A 19,492-nucleotide genomic window follows, 5' to 3' on the forward strand; every position below is an offset into this window, starting at 1 on the left:
GATTTTTTCAAAGGAGATAGAGAAAGCAGATGAAATGGAAGAATATAACATGGTATATTCAACCAGGCTAGAAACCAAGCTTTTCCCCTTCTTGTGTGCACATTTGAAATTTGGAAACATTAAGGTACTAGTTATATAGAATGCACCTCTATAATTTTCACAGGCAAGATACTTAATTGTATTTTACAGTAACTGATATGGCTGTTATAACTTGGTCAAATGTTATAAATCGGCTCCATATATTATAACTTGGTCAAAGGTTATAACAGTTAAATGTTATAACTCGGCTCTATATGTTACCTACAGCATACACCAAAATAAATATCAAACGTTCCGACATGATATTATTCTTCTTTAATACAAATTATTCCTGAATGTAACTGTTAATATCTCACCTCACATATAAGGGAGGTAAGACATTTTATGAAACATATAAGAAAAGAGACATAACTATTTACACATTCACTGACTTGAGTGTTGGAGTGCCTTTTGCAGGTATCACACTCCCTTGTTCTTTCTGTACCAAGGTATAACTCTTCCCAAACAAAGAGTTCGGAGTTGACTGCTGGAGGATGAGCTATACACTGATCATCGCACAAGAACAGTAACATTATAGAATTATCTTTCACTCAAAGAATGGAGGTAATAGATTAAACCTGTCAAAGTCATAATTTGGAAGCACCCAAACATAATATAGGCACACTATATATGGCAATAGTTAATAGCAGTAAGATATTGAAGAGAAGGCAGAAAAATAGAATACCAAAGTCTTAACGTGGGAATAAAAACCTCTCAATGTATGAGATAAAAAAACCCACCGGAAGGTAAAAAAAAAAAAAAAAAACTTCACTATTATCCAAATTAAAGCTACAAAGGTGTCTCAAAGCTTACACACACTAATAAACATACATGCACAAATCTTGTACAACAACCCAAACACAACAACAAAATGAAGTCAATGATGCTTGTTTACAGACTTTCTCCCAGTTCTACTTGAGAGCTCAAATCACAACCACATCTCCAAATTGAAGAATTATGAGTGAAGAATTTCATTCAAACATGAACAGATTTGACCATCTTATCATTCATTTGGGGATGTAGAGGGACTCTCCAAAAAATGTTTGCTTGGGCCTCACACAAAGGAAAATTATCAGAACCTGCTTGATAAATACAGAATGATGTCTTCAACATTGTTGCATTCCTTTTTACCTTCAAAAACAGAACCGAAAGAGACAAATTCAGCGTTAGAAAAGATTCACATCAAAATAATAATACCGCAATGCAAAATTTTACAAAAGTACCTACATGCTCCCCAAGTTGCAATTGCCACATAAGAGGTCTAATGCACATTTTATTGGTTGAACCCATAAAGAAAGCAGTTCCTTGACCATAGCAGTTATGTATCTCTTCAGGCCCCTGTAAAATCTATTTGAGTTGGTATCCATAAGAAATTATATGAGATAGAGCAGTTCCAATAGCAATACCCATATATCCATCAAATTTATGTTACCTTCATAGAGAGTTTAGCTGCAACTCTTCTTCTTGTAGTGTTCACCAAGCAAAGGACAGTCTTGAACTTTTCTCCTGCCATATTCTCCAGCGTGAAGTAAATTGCATAGAGGAATAGAGTAGCTATACCGACCTGAAGCTAAAACAAAAATTAGTTCTTTTGATTGAATGAAGGTAAATGTAAGTATGGTTTGTATTACATAAAGATTATGTGCTGAAATCTTAGTCATCTGGGCACTTGTAACTAAGTAGAAGCTACCTGCAGAAGATGGTAAAAACAGTAAATTTGATTCATCCATATGTTTAATATATCTAAAGAAATTCTTAAATGTTGGATACACGAAAAAAGATATTCATTGTCTTTCAATTTTTATTTCATGGTAATTAATTTGTATATTCCTCTTTAAATGCAATTTTATCCAAAAATATACGTGTTGATACCAATAAGTAAGTATCACTTACGCGTGTGTGAATTTAATTGTGGTGGGATGTGAGATTCAGGAAGATTACAGAATTACCTGCTCACAAATCTCTGTTCAGACAATTAATTTTCCCTTGACTTGAATGGTGGGGATGTGGGAAATTTTGTGCCAGATTAGTTGATGCTTGTTCCTGCAGTGTTCTTCCAGCAAACCACAGTAAGAAATTTGAAGTAGGAAGAGAGAGGGAGGCAGCTTTTCTCCTTTCATATTCTGGAGCTTCTGGCAGCATGAAATCTGCAATTGTTGAAGGGAGGTGAGGCGGAGAAGCTCGTTGCACTCCAATGTCTCCAGATTATGGAACCAGCATATCTCAAGAGTGGTAAGGGAGGGAAGGTGAGGCAGCGAACCCACCTCTGGGTATAACTTTATGTTGTCGCAGTTATAACCTGAAATTGTAAGATGAGTGAGGGCGTGGAAGTTGGCCATCCGTGATAGATCCCTCAGTTGTTCCTCGCAACCTCCCACACCAAGTGATTTCAAGTTAGGCGGCAAACCACCCTCTGCCAACCTGCAAATGTTTGGGCAACCATATATGTTGAGAGAGTGTAAACTTGGGAGTAGACTCTTCATGTCACGTGGTAATGCCTCCAACTTGTAGCAATGTGTGATGCTGAGATGAGTCAAGTTGGGTGCAGCCAGTCCTTCTCCTGCAAATGACACTAATTTGGAGCACAAAGTAATGGAGAGACGTTGAAGAGCAGCGTGTGGTGCCTCTGACATTGACACTGATTCCAGATTCCAACAATTATGTATATGGAGATTCTTGAGATTGGGAAAGACATCCAACGACAAGGAGGTCAGTGAATCACAGCTCTCTTCTATTAGTAGCTCTACCAAATCATACTTGTGCTGCTGTAGCTGGGGGAATCCTAGTTTTCTACACCTCCGGATTTCCAGCTTTTGCAAAGATTTGGGAAAACAATTGCCCGGAAAGGATACATGAGAGGAACACCCTGAGATATCCATTTCTTGCAGGCAACTTAGATGGTTCATGTTCATTATTGCCTTAAATGCAGACTCCCTCACAGATTCACATCCCCAAACTGATAAACTATCCCCATTAAGTTTCATGGTCTTGGTGTGCTGTCCAAGGTAGTCGTATATATGTAGTTTGCGAACTTTGGAAACATCCGACAAAGAAGAAACGATTCTGAAAAATACCTGATTAAGCATCTCTTCCTTCAACATTCGGCAATTTGTTATTTGAAGCTTCCTAAGTTGAGGAAATGTTTCCGACTCAGATACGTGCCACACCTCCCAACATGCCATGTCATCAAACTTCAATCTCTCAAGTGAGGGAAATGGTGCAATATGCGAAGAATGATCTCCTTCATTCTTGTAAAACTCGCCGCCAATACTCCTCAGCTGATCGAAACCTCGAATGCGCAGGGACTTGAGAGATGGCAACTGTCCAAGTGAAGGCAGCATGCAGCAATTCTTGCAACACTCTAGAGATACACTTGTCATATTTTGGTAGGAACAATTCCCAACCCAATCTGGAAATATTGTACCCTTGTATCCCTTGATTTCCAACTCTTTCAACCCATTCTGCGGTTGCAAGTTATCCAGCATGTCTCTTTCTGTTTCTGTGCTTGAAACCAAATCATCACCTGAAGACCATTCCAACCATAATTCATCAATGTGCTTCTTATCCATTATCTTTGCCATCTTTGCTTCTTTCACATTAACAATATTCTCCAACTTCTTAATCTCAAGGGATCCGTGAAGATTTACAAGCCCTCCTAACTCCTGGATTCCATTGTCTTCGTGCTTGCCAATGACAAAGGAACTCAAAACGTGCAACTGATTCAATTTGCTCATTTTTCTGGGCATTTCTTCCAAAGAGGTTTTTCTAATATCAAGATGCCGCAAACTCACAAGATTATGCAAACCACTAGGAAGCGTCGTTAGCTCAGAACAACCACGCAACTTCAATGTTTGCAAATTGCACAAGCTGCACAAAGACTCGGGTAATGTTTTTATATCAGTATAAGACAAATCCAAGTGGCGCAGATGGATTAATTCTCCAATTGAATTAGGCACCTCGTCAAGTTCATCAAAGGATAAAACTCTCAAGTATTTAAACTTTGACGCTACGCTTTCCATGCTAAACAAATCGTTGACATTCAAGGATGTCCTCAAAGATTTCAATGTAGCAATGGAATTAAAACTTTTTGAGACTGAGCGATTCATCAATTTTCCAAATGACAAATGACGAGTCAAACTCCCCAACTCTTCTTCTTCACCAAGTTCTTCTAATCTACAATAAAAGTCTCCAGCAAGAAATATTGCCAAGTCATGCAAGAGATCATGCATAGCATAATAGTGATCATCATCTTGAAGCTTTTTAAAAAATAATCTAGAAGCTAAATCGTCAAAATATTTGCTGCCAACTTCTTCTAAAGTCTCTCTTCTATTTGATACCTGTAATAGATCTTCTGCCATCCACAACAAGATTAATTCATATTTCTCAAGTTTATAACCTTTGGGAAACAATGAACAATAAACAAAACAACGTTTTAAATGTGGAGGGAGATGATAGTAGCTTATTAATAACGCTGGGATTATCTTACTGTCATTCGTAGAAAACTCCCAAATATCACTCTTTAATATTTTTCCCCACTCCTCAGCATCATGGTTTCTGCACAAGCAACCAAGTGTTTCTGCTGCTAATGGCAGACCATCACACTTCTTTGTGATCTTTTTGCCTATTTCTACTAATGCAGGGCTCCCATTTGATTCTGGAAAAGATGCATTGTATGCAAACACTGACCAACATTGATCTTCTGACAATGTGTTGAGGATGAGAGGTTGATAATTTGTTTGAGCAACTAAACCAACATTTTCCTTGCGAGTAGTTAGAAGAATAGTACTTCCCTTAGCCCCGTATTGAAAAGGGGCTATAAAATTTCTCCATTGATGTTGATCGTTACTCCAAACATCGTCCAAAACAACAAAAAATTTCTTTTCAGACAATTCTTTCTTCAAAGCATCTTGAATTGAATTGAAGCTGTCAGGATCCTGAGTATTTGTAGAGATCTCTTTTACAATATTCTTTGTAGTCTCAACAATATTGAAGTTTTCCGAAACGCAAACCCATGCTTTCCTATCAAATCCCTCCATCAACTCTGCATTATTGTACACCCATTGAGCCAAGGTTGTTTTACCAACCCCACCTATGCCAACAATAGCGATCACAGACAGGTGATGCTCACTGTTGTCATTCAGCATCTTGATTAAGGCCTTCTTGTCATCCTCCCTGCCATACACGTTCCCTCTTACAATAGAACTGGTCGGAGTCCTCCATGATGAGCTTACAGTGGGAATCTTTTCAAGACCAAGGAAATCTTTTTGTTTCCCAAGATCCTCTATTCTTCTAACCACCCCTTCCATCTTGTCTACCATGTCATCCCTATCTCGGTTGGTGAAGAAGCTAAGGGACCAGGAAGAACTTACATTCTTTTGAGTGGTGGCTTTGAGGAGGACAGCATCCAGCAAGTCCTCAGCATGGTAAACAGCATCCCTGAGACTATCAAGCCACTTCCTCACAGATGGATTACCGAACTGCTTCAACTCAGCATCAGCTACAAGAGCTTCAGCACCCAACAGAGCAGTCTTCAGCCTTTCAACCAAGTCAGGGCCAAGTTTCTTTCCCAAGACCAAGTGGACAGCATCAGTTGTAAGGAACCTGTCAAAGACAACGTTAATGAAGCCAGAAAGTAAAGCTCCACCAACAAGTGCACCAGCCATGATATGATCTCAACAAGTGATCAGAAATTTAAGATATGAAGGAGAAGAGTGAAAAATGCAATGCTTGCAGGCTTTGTAACGGAACTGTGTGTTGGTCTGTCAAAGCTTATAGTGAAGAAGTAGTTCTCAATAATTTGTTAGCAACAAGACAAAGACAATTGAGTAAACAGGGACATGAGGGGCCTAACAAAAAGTTGGTGCCATTAGTGGACTTCCTTGCTGACTCTTACTCATTTTATGTGTTTGATTGTTATTTTGCAATATGGAAGTGTCATGCAATGTAAATTTCAGTTTCGCCTTTAATCCTAACTGTTGTTACCTTTTATTTCCAAAATTTTGAAAAACACAAGCCATGTGACCTTATCATTATCATAGGGAGCCATTTGTGGTGGGTCATGGTAAAGTAATGATGCTGATGCTTAGCTATGCTCACTTTCTCAATAATGGTCTACTTTGTTGTCTAGCACCTTTGTTTGGGTAAGAAATTGCTTTGGTCTTTGTTTTATACTTTCTGGTTTCTAATGAGTCATGACACTCCACTCTTTTAAATTATTAAGATAAATTAGTAGATAAGATATGGTGTATGTGATTTGATGAAGAGTTTCTCCTTCCAATAATTCAGCTCCGTTCACTGTATTCCCTTTTCGATTGTGTGGTGCTTCAAATTTGTTAGCTTATTACACTCATTCACTTCAAGTCCTCCCAGCTGGCTCACACTAACTTTATCCTCGATTCTACTTTATTTGCAGTAATGTTAGGGAGACAAAAAAAAAAAAAGCTCAAACTTGCCTTATTTAGCATTCATTTAATTCTAGCAACAATTAATGAATGCTAAATAAGGCAAGTTTTGACTATTTTTGGCTAATGTTTTTGTTACCAAACATTTCTGCTTTATTTGATGGATGCAACATAATTGCATCTTGTGAAAACTTTCAGTTATGTTATTGGAGCTGGTTCAAAAGTACTACTATACTGGTTTCCCTCTAATGCATCAAATAGAAGTAGTTATGGTATATAACATATTAGTTACTACTCAGTATTATAAGAAGAGTTATGGTATTTGAATTATTACAAGTAGTTATTAAGCAGAGTTATGTATTTAGTGGCAGAGTTTTCTTTCTTTTTTTCCTCAATTATATATAAAAACAGAGACACAAATTTTCAATTTTCTGAGTAGATAAAATACAAAGATGAAAGAAACATAAAATAACAAAAGACACCTAAAATAATTATTTTTAATAAAAGGAAATAATGCATGCAATGAAATGAATTTTGGTGTAACGGAGTTAATTATAGGTGCTTAAAATGTTGGCAATGGATGCTTAATGCTAATTTGTTTCGCACTCATAATAGTGTTTTTGATTCCTTTAATCCTGACTTTTGACTATCAGTGTGATTGCTAGACTCGTTTGTGTGACCAATGGAATTGTTGTCTTTGTGGAAATTTATTGGAAGCTTAATAATGCATGGCTTCTTAATGAATTGACTTTAAAAAAGGCGTGTAATTCTTCATTCATATTGAATCAACAAAAACCATTGTGTTTTCCCATACAGATTCCTTATCTTCTATTCTTAATATATAAAAGTAGGTACATAGGTTTAGCCACATTACTTTTAAGTTATTTCTCTTCTTTTATTAACACCATGTCAACATCATCGCTTACTTGGCAAAATTTTAGAATCCACCACTCAAATCTTGTCAAATCAACTTTTATTTTCAAATAAAAAAAACACAAAAAACAACTAAAAAATACAATAAAACCAATAACTTAACTTTTTCCAAATCAATCCTTATTTCTAAAACAACAAAAACACAAATTAACATTTACCCAAAAGAAAAAAGCTCTGAAAACCAAAGAGCTTATTACCTTTCTCATACTTCTCGAAACCCTCTTCCTCTTGGCACCTCTCCATACCAAGATCCTATTTCCTCCATCCTCTTCCGGTCCCATGAGCCAATGTTTTTTTCCTCAAAACAAATTGTCCATCAAGATGTCCATCTCCGGCGGAGCCGCATTGCATAAATTGTAGAAACCAGGCAAACTCCATTCCTCCTGTTGCGATTTTCCTGTCAGAGCTCGATTCTGGGTCTCAGACCAACGTTACCATTCGGCGCCGCCAACGTAGGAAATTCGTCCCAAGTATCTTCCTAAAGATTTTCAACTTTTCCGTTTACTCTTCTCATTCTGTTGTTCAATATCATTTTCAATAGTGCTATTTATTTGTTATAAATAATAACATTTTAATTGTGAACTCATTGCAAGTAGCACAGGTTTATGTATTCCTCTTTTTTAAACGGTTCTGTCCAACTGTCACAACCAAAATTAGGTTTACCCACATTACTTCGGAAATGGATCCTCTCCATTTTTTCTAACACTTGACAGAATAAAGTATGATCTCTCACCTTTAATTCTATAAGTGGGACCAAAATTAAATAGGAGAGAGAGAAGAATGAAAGGTGAGATCCTCCACTGGACACCATCCAGTTTTTTTTCCACTGGAGAGGATCCACTCCCCATTACTTCTAAGTTATTTCTCTTCTTCTACTAACGTCATGTCAGCACCATTGCTTACTTGGCAAAATTTTAGAATCCACCACTCAAATCTTGCCAAATCTATCTATCTATCTATTTATCTATTCTTAATATATAAAAGTAGGTACATAGGTTTACCCACATTGTTTCTAAGTTATTTCTCTTCTTCTACTAACGCCATGTCAGCACCAACGCTTACTTGGCAAAATTTTAAAATCCACCACTCAAATCTTGCCAAATCAACTTTTATTTTTACATAAAAAAAAACACAAAAAACAATTAAAAAACACAATAAAAACCAACAAATTAACTTTTTCCAAATACTAACTTTCTCCACAATGAGTTTAAGCCATCTTTTCTTTACTAATGATGCCACATCAACAATTCTAATGACTTGGCACAAGATGAAAATCAACCAATCACTATTTAGTAAAATGTTTAAAAAAATATTAAAACAAAAAACTCTTATCTCTTATTATTCAAATACTATTTAAATGCAATAAACATACATTAAAAGTGTCATAATAATAATTATTATAAAAAATTTCAGTTACAAATATTCAAATTCTACAACTTATATATATTAAGACTCTTACTACTCTTCATTTCTTAATCTCTCATACTAATTGTCAAAAATTTTTTAAATTTAATTTAACATTTTTATATGTTTTTCATTCTCATTCATTCATTTTTTTAATTATTTAAAAAAAACGCAAAAAAAGACAAAGTGTAGCAATTAATGCAAATCGAAAAATGAAAAAAAATATGAAAATGCAGTTTTATATAACTCTAATATAAATAATCTATGTCTTTTTAAAAAAAAAAAGAAATTCAAAATCTATTTATAATATGTTTTCTAAAATATTTTTAATATAACATTTATTAAAATCTATTTATAATATAAGTAATCTACCTCTCCGCGCATTGCGCTGGTCTCACTCTAGTTGTGATAATGTATATTATATATTTAATGTCCAGACTCCAGAGGCAAGATCATCTACATTAATAGCAGCAAAATATTAAAGAGAAGGCAGAAAAATAAAGAAAGTAGAAAACCTCATTATTATCCAAATCAAAGGAACAAAATAAATTATTCTCAGAACTTGCAAGCACTGACCACAAATGCACTCTATTCTACGGAAGAAAATGGTCATCCAAAAGATTAAATTAATGAAACTTTCTGGCAGTTCTACTACAGAGCTCAGACAAAAAATCATACATACACAATTCGCCTACAACAAATCACTCTCTGATTAAAAAAATTGCAGAAACAGAATGATAAATAAAGTGGCACAAGTGAGAAGAAGAAAAACTTTGCATTTGTGTCAAGACAAGACTAAAGGATCAAGAACTTGACTTCTTGACAAAAGTGTCATTTGCAACTTTGGAAAGACCATAGGCTGAATGATGAATACAAAAAGGATTTATATGAGAAATTTAATAAATGGAATATGAACCTGCTCTACAATGTTGGCTTCCACTTTAGCTCACTTTTAAAATGTTGTTCTAGCTGAATATATGGAATAGACTTGAAATTCAAGAACTCACGTGATTTTCAAAAAAACCTGAGCTAATAAGCTTGATATTGCTGGCAGAATTCATAAACATTAAGCATTATTAGCAAAGAAAGAACAACAATTTTGTCCTAGTACACATTATTTTCTTCCTTCTATATATCAAGTTATCATTTAAAATTTTCTGACCCAGCAGGAAAAATGGAACTCCGGATTAAAGGATAAAGTAATTACCAGCCTGAAGCTAACATCAGAAAACACCTCTTCTGGTCCCGACATATAAATCCGGTTTACCAACTCGAGTGAACCTTGAATTGAATGAACAGTGTTGATACAATTGCCACTGCATAAGAATATTCACAAGTACAATGAAACCTCAACCATCTCCATATTTTCATTAAGTTTAAATAATATCTTCATTTTTGAAGTTTCACTTAAAATGGTTCTTGCAAAATTGATACTAAAGTAACCAAATTCGAGCTAAAATAGTCTTATCCGAGTTTGTGAGAGTTTACTAAATTTACCGAGTTTATTCACACTAGAATGAGACCCACGCAATGCGTTTTGTAAAATTAAATTAAATATATCTAAACTAAAGTTAAATTTGAAAGGTATTTTGTTTAAAATAATTGGTAATACAAAAGATTTAGATGTTGGAGTTATACAAAGTGATATTTTTATTTGGTGGTTTGATTTTTGCATTTGTTTTAGTTGATGGACTTGGTTATTGTTAGAGTTGTTTTCTTCTTTCTGTCGTAGGTCTCTGTGAAAACATGTTTTTTATGAATTGTTAAATTGTATATACTTTCTATTATGTTGTTTGTTTCATCTTTGTATATATGTTTTTCTTTCGAAGATGTGTCTTGAATTTATATGGTTTTCTTTCTCCTTAATCTCTTGATGTAGTTTTCCAATGACATCTACAATAAAAAGAATAAAAATGTGTAGATTTTTTTAATAAGTTATTTGAGTAAAGTATTGTTTTTGTCCCCAACGTTTGGGGTAAATCTCAAAATTGTCCCTAACGTTTCAATCGTCCTATTTACGTCCCTAACGTTTTAAAATTGACTCAATGTTGTCCTGCCGTTAGGGATCCGTTAATAAAATTAACGGCGGGACAAAATTGAGACGATTTTGAAACGTTAGGGACGTAAATATGACTAAAACGTTAGGGACAAAAACGATACATAGAAATAAATTTTAATTTTATTCTTCAATAATATCAATTTTTTATTATACATAGTATTCAATTATTTTTAATCATATTTACACTTAATCACCTTATTTTCATTCTAAATAAATTAATTTTTTTTTATAATTTTACGCTTAAAGTAATAAAATTTTTTTATAAATAAATAAATTTTATACTTTCATTCTAAATAAATCATGTAATTTTACTTTTATTACTTAGTCACATTACTTATATTTTTTTTTATAGTTTTACATTTTCATTCTAATCACATTACATTATTTATTTAGAATAAAAGCGTAAAATTTATTTATTTATAAAAAATACATTACTTTAAGTGTAAAATTAAAAAAATAAATTTATTTAGAATGAAAATAAGGTGATTAAGTATAAAGATGATTAAAAATAATAGAATACTACGTACAGTAACAAATTGATATTATTGAAGAATAAAATTAAAATTTATTTCTATGTATCATTTTTGTCCCCCAACGTTTTAGTCCTATTTACGTCCCTAACGTTTCAAAATCGTCTCAATTTTGTCCCGCCGTTAATTTTATTAACGGATCCCTAACGGCAGGACAACATTAAGTCAATTTTAAAACGTTAGGGACGTAAATAGGACGATTGAAACGTTAGGGACAATTTTGAGATTTACCCTAAACGTTGGGGACAAAAACAATACTTTACTCTAAGTTATTTTTAAAAAGAATAATTGAAATAGCATAAAGTGAAGTTACCTATTAGTATTTTTCTTTGACCCACTCTCTCAGATAATGTTTCAAGTGATACAAATTCAAAATAGTGTCGAAAAATGTTCAAAATTGGATCTTTAATTTCTTTCATAACAGTTGTGAGTAAAAAGTTTGCTTTTATTGTACGTTTAATTGGTCTATACAAATCATTTGCATCTTCTATTTTTAAATTTTTTATAGTATAGACTTTTCCTTCTTGTAACAAATGTTTGAATTTAGTCATCATATTTTTCTTCACAATTACACGAAGATGTGTTCACTGCAGTGTTAGTAAATCATAGTTAATAATTTGTTAAAAAGAAACAATGAATAGCATATTGAAAGAAGTATAATTTTAACGATATTAAAATACAATTATATATAAAGTATTATAAAATAATAAAAAAATATAAAAAGCAAAAATAATTAAACTATTTTTTTGTAAATTCAATTTAAAAATATAATAAATATGTTTGTTTTGTATCTTTTCATCCAATATAATCATTTTTAAGCAAATGGACTCTTCTTCATTTGTGGGTGTTAATGTTTCTTATAAACGAACCACGCGAACTTTGATAAACCAATTGTCTATTTATTTGATAATATTGTCTAAAGAATGATGCTCCATTGAATAAGTTTGAGATGTTGTGTAGTGCGAAAATAAATTTCTTGTGCTAAATTTGATGTTATTTGAAGAAATAGTGATAAGAGACTTATATAAGTAGTTCAAATAGTATGAAATTTGAATATTTGTAACGGAAAACTTATTATGATTAATAGATTATTATGACATTTGTAATATGGATGTTTATTAAGAATAGATTGTTTATAACGGTAAGATATAATAAATATAGGGATATAAATTCTTGTAAGTTACAAATTTGATTAGACACTATTAATTTCTAATTAGTACTTGTATATTTTATTTTTTTGCTGATTTAGAATTAATAGTTGATTTGGCAAAAATTGAGTGGTTGATTCTAAAATTTTGCCAAGTAAGCGATGTTGCTGACATGGTATTAATAAGAGAAGAAAGATGTCCTAAAATTAGTACTTATCCATCTACTTTTATATATTAAGAATTGATTCAAATTATTATACGAGTTAACTCGTTTTGATAATCTAAAATCGAAAACTCGAGAGTATTAGAGTAAAATTCAGAGTTTTACAACCATGATTTTATTCATATTTTACACCATTCGGCATGAAGTGCATATAAGTAATTCCCTCTCAAATCAAGCTTTCATAGCTTTTTTCTTTTTCCATTGATGATTCTTCACTTTTATTTATTCAAGAAAAATTGTGTAAATGGCAAGAGATTAGTTCTTGTACACACATATGAAACCTTTTAAGCAATTTTTGGCCCACAGTATTCCTCAGGGTCTGCCATTAGCTAATAGGTTGCTATATGTACAAAGTGGGATTCGAACTCCCGACACTTACTTAAGAGGACGACTGAGTTGACTACTCAGCCAACCCAAGTTGGTTAGAATCCAGTCAAGTTGAATTGCATTTAGTTTTCTTTGCTTCCTTTTTTTTTACTTTTTAAAAAGAAAGGAGATTAGAGAAAGCAGATAAAATGAAAGAAAGTTACACGGTATATTCAACCAAGCTAGAAGCCAAGCTTTTCCCCTTCTTGTGTGTACATTTTGGAATTTGGAAACATTAGGCTACCAGTTATATAGAATGCACCTCAATATAATTTTCATGGGCAAGATACTTAATATTGTAAAATGATCCTTCACTCTATGAATGGTGGAAATAAATTAAACTGGTCAAAGGCATAACATGGAAGCACCCAGACATAATATAGGCACACTATGGCAATATCTAATAGCAGCAAAATATTGAAGAGAAGGCAGAAAAATACAACCCCAAAGTTTAGCGTGGGAAAAAATATCTCAGCTGTAAAACTTAAATAATCAAAATTTAGCATAAGTACTATCCTCTTTTTGGAATTTCTCAGCTGTAAACTATCAATCAGACTAAACTTGAAGTTTAAATCCACAAAGCATGGTAGACACTTTGATATCTCCATATACAAACAACAGAATGCAGAAACAAACAAGCCATAAAATACTCAAAAGAATTTTCATCACAGATGTATTACTAAATTTGACTATATATATGATGGTAACTGATGCATATATATATGATTGAATAGGATATATATACTAAAATTAGTGGTACAGTATAATTTATTGTTCATTATTGTTCCCACTTTACACAAAGTAAGCATAGAGAATTTGAACAGCAATTAAAAGATAGGTGTTTGTTGAGGATAGTTGAATATATAGTAGTCTAGATACTGCTAATCTAAATTTACTATACTACTATAAATCTATAATGGTGAGGGAATGAGGCATATGTTGTAAGGAATAATTTGATTAAATAGTTAAAATAAATATGTATATGTATCTATCTACATTATCACTGACTTTAACACCACCCTGTATCAGTATGTGCTGAGTGATACTCATAAGTCATAACTCATTCACACCTTTCTTGAATCTTCCCAGAAACTGCATCCCTTTAGGCTAAGGCAATGTTCTGCATTTGGGAGGGAATAAATTATCTTTAACTCTAAGAATGGAGGGAATAAATTAAACCTGTCAAAGGCATAATTTGGAAGCACCCAAACATAATATAGGCACACTATATATGGCAATAGTTAATAGCAGCAAAATATTGAAGAGAAGGCAGAAAAATAAAATACCAAAGTCTTATCCAAATGAAAGTTACAAAGATGTCTCACAACTTACAAGCACTAATAATCATACATGCACAAGGACACAAACACATTAACAAAATGAAATCAACGATGCTTGTTTACACACTTTCTGCCAGTCCTACTTGAGAGCTCAGATCACAACCACAGCTCCAAATTGAAGAACTATGAGTGAAGAATCTCCATTCAAACAAGAAAACATTTGACCATCTGATTTTTCACTTGACGAGGTTAACACACTAAAAGGAACATAGAGAGAGACACTCCAAAAAGTGTTTGCTTGGGCCTCACACAAAGGAAAATATCAGAACCTGCTCGATGATGTGCTCGACATTGTAGCATTTTATTTTAGCTTCAAAAACAGAATCGGTAGGGACAAGTTCAGCTTGAGAAAAAATTGACTTCAAAATAGCAATATCCCAATGGAAAATTTTACAAAAAGTATTTACATGCCGGCCAAGTCGCAATTGCCATAGAAGCTGCCTAATGCACATTTTAATGGTTGAATCCATGAAGAAAGCAGGTCCATCACCATAACAGTAAGATAGGAAGGTAGCTTTTCTCCGGCAATATTCTCCAACCTGAAGTAAATTGTAAAGAGGAATAGAGTAAGTATACCAACCTGAAGCTAAAACAGAAATCACTTCTTTTGATTCTGAACATATTAGTCCAGTTTACCGAAGGTAATGCAGATATGGTTTGTATTGTATAAAGATTATGTTGTGCTGAAATCTTTGTCATCTGTGTACTTGTTCCTCAATAGAAGCTACCAGCAGAAGATGGTAAAAAGTAAAAACAGCAAATTTGATTCATCCATTTGTTTAATATGTCTAACGAAATTCTCAAATGCCGGATACACAAAATAAGATACTCACTGTCTTTCAATTTTCATTCCATGGTAATTAATTCTTATGCATGTGTAACGTGAAGATTAGAGAATTACCTGCTCAGAAATCTGTATTCAAAAAACTTGTTGGCCATCGACTAGAATAGTGGGAATGTGGGAAATTTTGGGCCAAATCTGTTGATGCTTGTTCTTGCAGTATTCTCCCAGGAAACCACAAATTGCAAGTTCAAGTAGTAGGAGAGAAGAAGGCAGCTTTTCTCCTGCTATATTCTTCAACTTCGGAGCGTATAGAATGTGTAAATGCTGGAGGGAGGTGAGGTGGAGAAGCTGGTTGGACTCCAACGTCTCCATTCTATAAAAATTGCTGAGATACAGAGTAGTAAGGGAGGGAAGGTGATGCAGTGAACCCACGTCTGGAAATGGCTTTGTGCTCTCATATTTATCTCCATACATGGTGAGATGAGTGAGGGCGTCCAAGTTGCTGATCGACGATAGAGTCCTCCATGGTCCCCCGATAGCAAGCTCTTTCAAGTTTGGTGGAAAACCCCCCTCTGGAATCGGGATAGAATGCACGTAGAGAGAGTGTAATTTGGGGAGAAGAGTATTCATTTGATACGGCAATGCCTCTAACTTGTTGCAGTATTGGACATCGAGATTAGTCAAGTTTGGTGCAGCCAGTCCTTCTCTTGGAAATGACACAAATGAGTAGCATTCAAAGATGGCGAGACTTTGTAGAGCAGCCAGTTCTTCTCTTGGAAATGACACAAAATTGTGGCAAAATTTGATGGTGAGACTTTGAAGAGCAGCATGTGATGGCTCTGACATTGATACTGATTCAAGATTTTTACACCCGTATAAAGTGAGAGTCTTGAGATTGGGAAAGGCATCCAACGACAACGAAGTCAGTGAATCGCAGCTGCTACTAATGTATAGCTCCACCAAGTCATATTTCTGCTGCTGTTGCTCGGGGAATTCCAGTTTGCTGCAGTTGATGGCTGCCAGCCATTTCAGAGATTTGGGTAAACAATTGCCCGGAAAGGATATAGCAAATGAACACCCATGGATTTGTATTTCTTGGAGACAAGTTTGACGGTCGATGCATATTGCCTTAAGTGCAGACTTCACGGATTCAGTTCCCCTGATTGATAAACCATTCCCATTATAACTGTACATCTCTTCATTTAGTCCTCCCTCTAGTCGGCAAATTTTGGAAACAGCTGACAAAGAAGAAAGGGTTCTCAAGAATACCTGATGAAGCATCTCTCCCTCTAACATTGGACAGTTTCTTATTGCAAGCTTCCTGAGTGGAGGAAAATATTCAGAGTCAGATATGTGCCACACTTTCAAGCATGGCATGTCATCAAATTCCAATGTCTCCAGTGAGGGAAATGGTGCATATGGCAAAGAATGATGATCGCTTTCACTCTTGTAAAACTCCTTGCCAACACTCTCCAGCTTATCAAAACGACTAATCCATAGAGACTTGAGACATGGCAGTTGTCCAAGTGAAGGCAGTATGCAGCAATTCTTGCAAGAGTCTAGAAAAATACCTGTCACATAGTTGTAGGAACAGTTCCCCAACCAATCTGGAAATGTTGTACCCTTGTATCCCTTGATTCTCAACTCTTTCAATTCATAGTGCGGTTGCAAGTTAACAAGCATGTCTCTTTCTGTTTGTGTGTTTGAAACCATATCAGCACCTGAAGACCATTCCAAGCTTAATTCATCAATGTGCTTATCCGATATCTTTGCGCTCTCTGCCTCTTTCACATCAACAATATTCTCCAACTTCTCAATCTCAAGTGATCCATGAAGATTTGGAAGCCCTCCTAACTGTTGGATTCCATTGTGTTTATGCTTGCTGACGACAAAGTGATTTAAAGTTTGAAGTTGATTCAACTTGCTCAATTTTCCAGGCATTTTTGGCAGAAAAGTTTCTCTAATATCAAGATGCCGCAAACTCACAAGATGATGCAAATCACTAGGCAATGCAGATAGATAAACACAACGATGCAACCTCAATGTTTGCAAAACACACAAGTTGCACAAAGACTCTGGCAACTTCTTAATATGACAATAAGAGAGATTGAGGTAGCGCAGATGGATCAATTTTCCCATTGAATCAGGCAACACATCAAGTTGATCATGGGATAAAACTCTCAAGTATTTACACTTAGATAATATTTCATGTGTTGCCATTTCAACGTTGAAGTCAGGAGAGAATAAATCTTTAATAAGCAACAATGTCCTTAAAGATTCTACTTTAGAAATAGAATTATAAAGTTTTGGGCTACATCGACTTAAATTTACGCACAAATGTCGAGTCTGATTGCTGATCTCCTCTTCACCAAGTTCTTCTGAGTTGCAATAGAAATCTCCAGCAAGAAATATTGCTAAGTCATGCAAGAGATCATGCATCACAAAATAATCACCATCATTTTGAATCTTTGTGAAAAATAATCTGGAAGTAAGTTCATCAAAACACTCACAACCAACTTCTTCTAAACTCTTTCTTCCCTTTGAGGATGGTAAAAGATCTTCTGCCATCCACAGAAGGATTAATTCATTTTTCTTAAACTTATAATCTTTGGGAAATAAAGAACAATACACAAAACAACGCTTTAAATGTGCAGGGAGATAGAAGTAACTAATGAGTAATGCTGGAATGATCTTACTCTTCTCCACAGAAAATTCCCAAATATTACTCGTCAGTATATCTTTCCATTCCTGAACATCATGCTTTGCACGTAACAAGCGTCCAAGTGTTTCTGCAGCTAATGGCAAGCCACGACACTTCTTGACAATCTCTCTGCCAATGACTTCAAGTTCTGCACTCCCATTTGATTGTTGAAAAGACGCATTGTCTGCAAACACTGACCAACAATAGTGTTCTGACAACCCTCCGAGATAATAAGGGCGACAGTTCTTAACTGCTAAAGCAACATTTTCCCCGCGAGTAGTTAGAAGAACAATACTTCCCTTCTTCCCATATTGGAAAGGGGTCATAAAATTACTCCATTTGTCACCATCATCACTCCAAACATCATCAAGAACAATAAAGAACTTCTTATTGGACAATTCTCCTTTCAAAGCATTTTGAAGTGAATTGAAATCATCGAGACTACAAGAACCTCCATAGATCTGCTTTATGACATTCCTTGTAGTCTCAACAACTTCAAACTTCTCCGAAACGCAAACCCATGCTTTCAGATCAAATCCCGTCATGAACTCCTCCTGATTGTTGTACAGCCATTGGGCTAAAGTAGTTTTACCAACCCCACCTATGCCAACAATAGCTATCACAGACAATTGATTCTCATTGTTGTCATTCAACATCTGGACTAAGGCCTTCTTGTCATCTTCCCTGCCATACACATTCCCTCTTACAAGAGAACTGCTTGGAATCCTCCATGATGAGCTACCAGTGGGAATCTTTCCAAGACCAAGAGAATCTTTTTGGTTTCCAAGATACTCTATTTTTGTAACCACCTCTTCCATCCTATCTACCATCTCCCTATGCCGGTCCTTGAAGAAGCTAATGGACCAGGAAGACCGTAGCTTTTTTCCAGTTTTAGCTTTGATGAGGACAGAGTCGAGCAAGTCGTCAGCACAGTAAACAGCATCCCGGAGACTATCGAGCCACTTCCTCACCAATGGATTGCCGAACTGCTTCATCTCAGCATCAGCAACAAGAGCTTCAGCACCCAACAGAGCAGTCTTCAGCCTTTCAACCAAGTCCGGACGAAGCTTCTTGCCCAAGACCAAGTTGACAGTATCAGTTGTAAGGAGCCTGTCAAAGACAAGTTAATGAAGCCAGAGAGGAAAGCTCCACCAACAAGTACACCAGCCATGTTATGATCTCAACAACAACAGCAAAGTGATCGGATTTTCAGAGAAAGGTAAGAGAACAATGGTTGCAATGTAGTGAACTTGATCGAGTAGTTTTCTTAATCAAGTGTAAAAAGAAGGTGTCAAGCAAGTCTCTGAGATAACTTAAAATAATTCAAATTTCAAAGTAGTGGAGTGCCCACCTAGCTTTGCTTTAATTCAACTTTTTAAATTCTTGTTTGAATGATGAAGCAAGTTATTAAAAGAAAATAGCAACAAATTTATTTTATTTTTTTAAAGGAAGATTTTTCTGCACACCTGAGTAATAAAACTATGAGTAATGCTACACATTCAGATCTTTTTATGAACCAAGTCCA

General features: G+C 34.8%; 2 protein-coding genes across 11 annotated transcripts; both read right to left on the minus strand.

Annotated features, from left to right (window-relative positions):
- Positions 1 to 369: 369 nt before the first annotated feature.
- LOC130960231 (putative disease resistance protein At3g14460) lies at positions 370 to 5,981 on the minus strand. 9 transcript variants are annotated; one of them, XM_057885572.1, is made up of 5 exons: positions 2,028 to 5,981; positions 1,511 to 1,768; positions 1,306 to 1,425; positions 978 to 1,209; positions 370 to 584 (listed from the first exon to the last, which is right to left on the minus strand). In XM_057885572.1, the coding sequence occupies exon 1, from the start codon at positions 5,739 to 5,741 to the stop codon at positions 2,046 to 2,048; it is 3,696 nt and encodes a 1,231-aa protein (XP_057741555.1). In that variant the 5' UTR covers positions 5,742 to 5,981; the 3' UTR covers positions 370 to 584; positions 978 to 1,209; positions 1,306 to 1,425; positions 1,511 to 1,768; positions 2,028 to 2,045. The 9 variants fall into 9 exon arrangements, with proteins under 9 accessions (XP_057741555.1, XP_057741559.1, XP_057741558.1 ...); XM_057885576.1 differs by lacking the exon at positions 370 to 584 and having other exon boundaries at positions 721 to 1,209; positions 1,511 to 1,584; positions 1,710 to 1,768; XM_057885575.1 differs by lacking the exon at positions 370 to 584 and having other exon boundaries at positions 721 to 1,209; positions 1,306 to 1,416; positions 1,511 to 1,648; positions 1,710 to 1,768.
- Positions 5,982 to 14,077: 8,096 nt separating this feature from the next.
- LOC130961865 (putative disease resistance protein At3g14460) lies at positions 14,078 to 19,244 on the minus strand. 2 transcript variants are annotated; one of them, XR_009079646.1, is made up of 3 exons: positions 15,384 to 19,244; positions 14,890 to 15,021; positions 14,078 to 14,792 (listed from the first exon to the last, which is right to left on the minus strand). XR_009079646.1 is itself a non-coding variant. In XM_057887901.1 (2 exons), exon 1 carries the CDS (start codon positions 18,960 to 18,962, stop codon positions 15,402 to 15,404), a length of 3,561 nt encoding a protein of 1,186 aa, XP_057743884.1. In that variant the 5' UTR covers positions 18,963 to 19,244; the 3' UTR covers positions 14,078 to 15,021; positions 15,384 to 15,401. The 2 variants fall into 2 exon arrangements, 1 of the variants encoding a protein (XP_057743884.1); XM_057887901.1 differs by having other exon boundaries at positions 14,078 to 15,021.
- Positions 19,245 to 19,492: the final 248 nt, after the last annotated feature.

The sequence above is a fragment of the Arachis stenosperma genome, chromosome 2 (genome assembly GCF_014773155.1).
Source record: "Arachis stenosperma cultivar V10309 chromosome 2, arast.V10309.gnm1.PFL2, whole genome shotgun sequence".
Taxonomy (NCBI): Eukaryota; Viridiplantae; Streptophyta; class Magnoliopsida; order Fabales; family Fabaceae; genus Arachis; species Arachis stenosperma.